Source organism: Pecten maximus, chromosome 18 (genome assembly GCF_902652985.1).
Source record: "Pecten maximus chromosome 18, xPecMax1.1, whole genome shotgun sequence".
Classification (NCBI taxonomy): domain Eukaryota; kingdom Metazoa; phylum Mollusca; class Bivalvia; order Pectinida; family Pectinidae; genus Pecten; species Pecten maximus.
In genome coordinates this window covers 575,928-580,793 of record NC_047032.1, presented here as the reverse complement: position 1 = coordinate 580,793, position 4,866 = coordinate 575,928, and the positions used below count along the sequence as shown (strand labels likewise).

Genomic DNA, 4,866 nt, shown 5'->3' with positions numbered 1-4,866 from the left:
CCTCTATATAAAAACTCCATATCCTCTATTACAAAAACCCATAAGCCTCCGATACAAATAAGCCATATCCCTATACAACTCCTATCCTTCGAGAGAAAACTCGCGCGAGCCTTCTATACAAACTCCCCGAGGCCGCGAGAGCACCGCCAGAGCAGCGAGAAAACGCTGGAGACGGGAGGACCAAAAGTGAAGCGCGAGACAAACGCCCCGAGCCTGCGACGACAAACGCCCGAGCCGCGAGAGACAACGGCCCGAGCCGACGAAGACAAACGCCCCGAGCCGCGAGACAAACGCCCTGAGCCGGTAGAGAACCGCCCCGAAGCCGGCTAGACGATAACGCGCGAGCCGCGAGAGACAACGCCCGCGAGCCGCGAGAAAACGGCCCAGCCGCGAGAAAACGCCCGAGCCGCGAGAGAACGCCCGAGCGCGGAGACAAACGCCCGAGCCGGGAGACAAACGCCCGAGCCGCGAGAGCAAACGCCCGAGCCGCAGGACCAAACGGCCCGAGCCGCGAGACGAATAACGCCCAGAGCCCTCGAGAGTCAACGCCCGAGCCGCCGCGAGGAGCAAACGCCCAGAGAGCGCTGAGACAAACGCCCGAGCCGCGAGACAAACCGCCCGAGCCGCGAGATGCAAAACGTCACGAGCCGGCGGATTGACAACGCCCGAGCTTGGCGAGAGACAACTCCCACCCAAGCCCGTCGAGACAAACGCCCCGAGACGCGAGCCAAACGGTCCCTAGCCGCGAGTACAAACGACCTAGGCCGCGATACAAAACAGCGAGTCCGAGAGACAAAATGCCCCCAGTCCGAGAGACAACTCCCGAAGCCTCGAGACACCAAACTCCCTATCAGCTAGATAAACTGCCATATCCTATATACAAAAACTCCCCTAACTCTATACATAAACTCCCTATCTCTATAACAAAAAACTCCCTATCCTCTTATAAAACTCCCTATAATCTATACAAACTCCCTATCCTCTATACAAATACTCCGCTATCCTCTATAAAAATAAACTTCCACTATTCCTACTCTATAAACCCTTATCGTTTACAAAAACTCCCTATCCTCTATACAAACTCGGTATCCTCTAAACAAACTCGCTATCCTCTATACAAACTCAGAGATCCGCTAGACAAAGCCGCAGCCGTAGTACAAACACGCGAGCAAACGCCCGCGAGACAAACGCCGATCCGCGAGACAAAACGCGCCGAGCCGCGAGAGAAACGCCGAGCTCGGAGGACAACGTCCCCGAGCCGCGAGAGAAAAGCCCGAGCCGCGGAGAGCAACGCCGAGCCGCGGAGAGAAACGCGCGAGCCGCGAGACAAACGCCCGAGCCGCGAGACAAACGCCCGAGCCGCGAGAGAAACGCCCTAGCCGCGAGACAAACGCCCAAGCGCGAGACAAACGCCGAGCCGCGAGACAACTGCCCGGAGCCGCGAGAAAACGCGGAGCCGCGAGACATAACGCCCGAGCCGCGAGAGAAACGCCCGAGCCGCGAGAGAAAACGCCCCAGGCCGCGAGCGAAACGCCCGAGCCGCGAGAGAAACTCCCGAGCCGCGAGACAAACGCCCGAGCCGCGAGAGAAACGCCAGAGCGCGAGACAAACGCCCGAGCCGCGAGGACAAAACGCCCGAGCCGCGAGACAAACGCCCGAGCCGCGAGAGAAACGCCCGAGCCGCGAGAGAAACGCCCGAGCCGCGAGACAAACGCCCGAGCCGCGAGAGAAACGCCCGAGCCGCGAGACAAACGCCCGAGCCGCGAGACAAACGCCCGAGCCGCGAGACAAACGCCCGAGCCGCGAGAGAAACGCCCGAGCCGCGAGAGAAACGCCCGAGCCGCGAGAGAAACGCCCGAGCCGCGAGACAAACGCCCAGCCTCGAGAAAACCCCGATCCGGATACAAACCCCGACCCGAGACAAACGCCGAGCCTGAGAAAACCCGCGAGCCGCGAGACAAACGCCGAGCCGCTAAGAAACGCCCAAGCCGCGAGACAAACGCCCAGCCGCAGGAAAACGCCCGAGCCGCGAGACAAACGCCCGAGCGAGCACGCGTCGAGACAAACCCCGAGCCGCGAGAAAACGCCCAAGCCGCGAGAAAACGCCAAGCCGCGAGAGAAACGCCGAGCCGAGACAAACGCCGAGCCGGAGAGACAAACGCCCGAGCCGCGAGACAACCGCCCGCGATCCGCGGACAAACGCCCGAGCCGCGATACAAACGCCCAGATCCGCGAGAGAAAACGCCCGAGCCGCGAGACAAACGCCCGAGCCGCGAGACAAACCCGAGCCGCGAGAGAAACGCCCGAGCCGAGAAAACCAAAGCCGCGAGTACAAACGCCCGAGCCGCGAGACAAACGCCAGCCGCGAGAACAAACGCCCGGCCGCGAGACAAACGTCCCATCCCGAACAAAACGCCATCCTCTATACAAACGCCCATCCTCTATAATAACTCGCCCGTAGCCTCTATAAAACTCCCTATCCTCTATACAAACTCCAAGCCGCGAGAGCAAACGCCCAGCCGCTATACAAACGCAAGCCTCTATGAAACGCCCAGAGCCGCGAGACAAACGCTCGAGCCGCGGACAAACCACGAGCGCGAGAGAAAACGCCCAAGGCCGCGAGACATCACGCCCGAGCGGCGCGAGAAAGCCCGAGCCGGAGAGAAACGGCCCATAGCCGCGAGAGAAAAACGCCCGAGCGCAGAGAAACGAGCGATCGCGGGGACACACGCCGAGCCCGGGAGAGAACGCGCGAGCCGCGAGACAATCGCCGAAGCGCGAGACCAAAGCACGAGCGCGAGAGAAAAGCACGAGCCGCGGAGAGAAAACGCCCGAGCCGCATAGACAAAAGCACGAGCCGCGAGGCAAAACGCCCGAGCCGAGCAGACAAAAGCCAGAGCCGCGCAGACAAACGCACCTGAGCAGGCCGAGAGAAAAAATAGCCAGAGCCGGGAGAGAAGACGCCCAAGCAGCGAGACAAACGCGGCAGAGGGCAAGACAAACGCGCGAGCAGCGGACAAACGCCCGAGCCGCGAGACAAACCCGAGCCGAGAGAAACGCCCGAGCCGGCAGACAATAACTCCCCTCAGGGCGCGAGGACAAAAGCCCGAGCCGAGAGACAAACGCACGACCGCGGTACAAACGCCCGAGCCGCGAGACAAAAGCCAAGCCGCGAGAGCAACTCGTATCGGCTAGATAAAGCGTATCCTGATAGACACAACTCACTAGCCGCTATACAACGTCCCGATCGCGAGAGAAAACGCCCAAGCCGAGAGACAAGACGCGGGTAGACGAGAGGCAAACGCGACAAGGCCGCGAGACCAACGCCCGAAGCGCGAGACCAACTCAGAACCGCGAGAAGAAAGAACAGGCCGCGAGGAAACGCAAGAGCGCGAGGACAAACGCCGAGCCGCGAGACAAACGCCTAGCCGCGAGACAAAGCCGGATCCGCGAGAAAAACGCCCGAGCCTCGAGGGACAAACGCCCGATGCCGCGATAGAAACGCCCGAGCCGCGAGACAAAACACCCGAGCCGCGAGAAAACGCCCGAGCCTCGAGAACAAACGCCCGAGCGCGCTGAAACTCCTCGAGCCTTATTACAAACTCCAGCACGCGAGAGAAACCCGATCCGCAGACAAACGCCGAGCCGCGAGACAAACGCCAGAGCGCGAGACAAACGCCCAAGCGCGAGAGAAACGCCCAAGCCTGCGAGACAAAACGCCGAGCCGCGAGACAAACCCGCCGCGGACAAAACGCCGATCCGAGAAACTCCCAGCCCTAGAGAAAACTCGAGCCCCGATCAAAACGCCATCCGCTTAGAAACTCGCCAAGCCGCGATACAAACTCCCTATCCGAGACAACTACCCCCCTAGTAAAACTCCCGAGCCGCGAGACAAACTCCCGAGCCTCGATACAAACCCCATCCTCTAGAAACCCGCCCCGTAGAAAACTCTATCCTCAACAAACTCCCAATCTCTATACAAACTCCTATCTATAATAAACTCCGCATCCTCTATACAAACTCTATCCTCTATATAAACTCCCTAATCCTCTATACAAACTCCCTATCCTCTATATAAACTCGCTATCCTCTATACAAACTCCCTATCCTCTATACAAACTCCCAATCCTCTATATAAACTCCCTATCCTCTATACAAACTCCCTATCCTCTATACAAACTCGCTATCCTCTATACAAACTCGCTATCCTCTATACAAACTCCCTATCTTCTATATAAACTCCCTAATCCTCTATATAAAACTCGCTATCCTCTTTACAAACTCCCAATCCTCTATATAAACTCGCTATCCTCTATACAACTCCCTATCCTGTATATAAACTTCCGAGCCTGTCATACAAACTCCCTATCCTCTGATACAAACTCCCTATCCTCTATATAAACTCGCTATCCTCTATACAAACTCCCTATTCTCTATATAAACTCCCTATCCTCTGTACAAACTCCATATCCTCTATACAAACTCCATATCCTCTATACAAACTCCCTATCCTCTATACAAACTCGCTGTCCTCTATATAAACTCGCTGTCCTCTATATCAACTCCCTATCCTCTATATAAACTCCATATCCTCTATACAAACTCCATATCCTCTATACAAACTCCCTATCCTCTATATAAACTCGCTATCTTCTATACAAACTCCCTATCCTCTATACAAATTTGCTATCCTTTATATAAACTCCCTATCCTCTATATAAACTCGCTATCCTCTATACAAACTCCCTATCCTCTATACAAACTCCGATCCTCTATACAAACTCCCTATCCTCTATACAAACTCCCTATCCTCTATATAAACTCCAATCCTCTATACAAACTCCCTATCCTCTATATAAACTCCCT

At 56.6% G+C, this 4,866-nt stretch overlaps 1 protein-coding gene across 1 annotated transcript; it reads left to right on the top strand.

Annotated features, from left to right (window-relative positions):
- Positions 1-630: 630 nt before the first annotated feature.
- On the top strand, positions 631-3,579 carry LOC117316937 (serine/arginine repetitive matrix protein 1-like). Its single transcript, XM_033871715.1, has 4 exons — positions 631-783; positions 1,127-2,395; positions 2,556-2,864; positions 3,229-3,579. The coding sequence occupies exons 1-4, from the start codon at positions 631-633 to the stop codon at positions 3,577-3,579; spliced, it is 2,082 nt and encodes a 693-aa protein (XP_033727606.1).
- Positions 3,580-4,866: the final 1,287 nt, after the last annotated feature.

Excerpts from the sequence above, each read along its gene's own strand:
- LOC117316937 (XM_033871715.1), top strand. The coding sequence starts at position 631 with ATGCAAAACGTCACGAGCCGGCGGATTGACAACGCCCGAGCTTGGCGA. Across the intron at positions 784-1,126 it reads GCCGCGATACAAAACAGCGA|AGATCCGCTAGACAAAGCCG; the intron begins GTCCGAGAGACA and ends ATACAAACTCAG. Across the intron at positions 2,865-3,228 it reads ACAAAAGCACGAGCCGCGAG|CCGCTATACAACGTCCCGAT; the intron begins GCAAAACGCCCG and ends ACAACTCACTAG.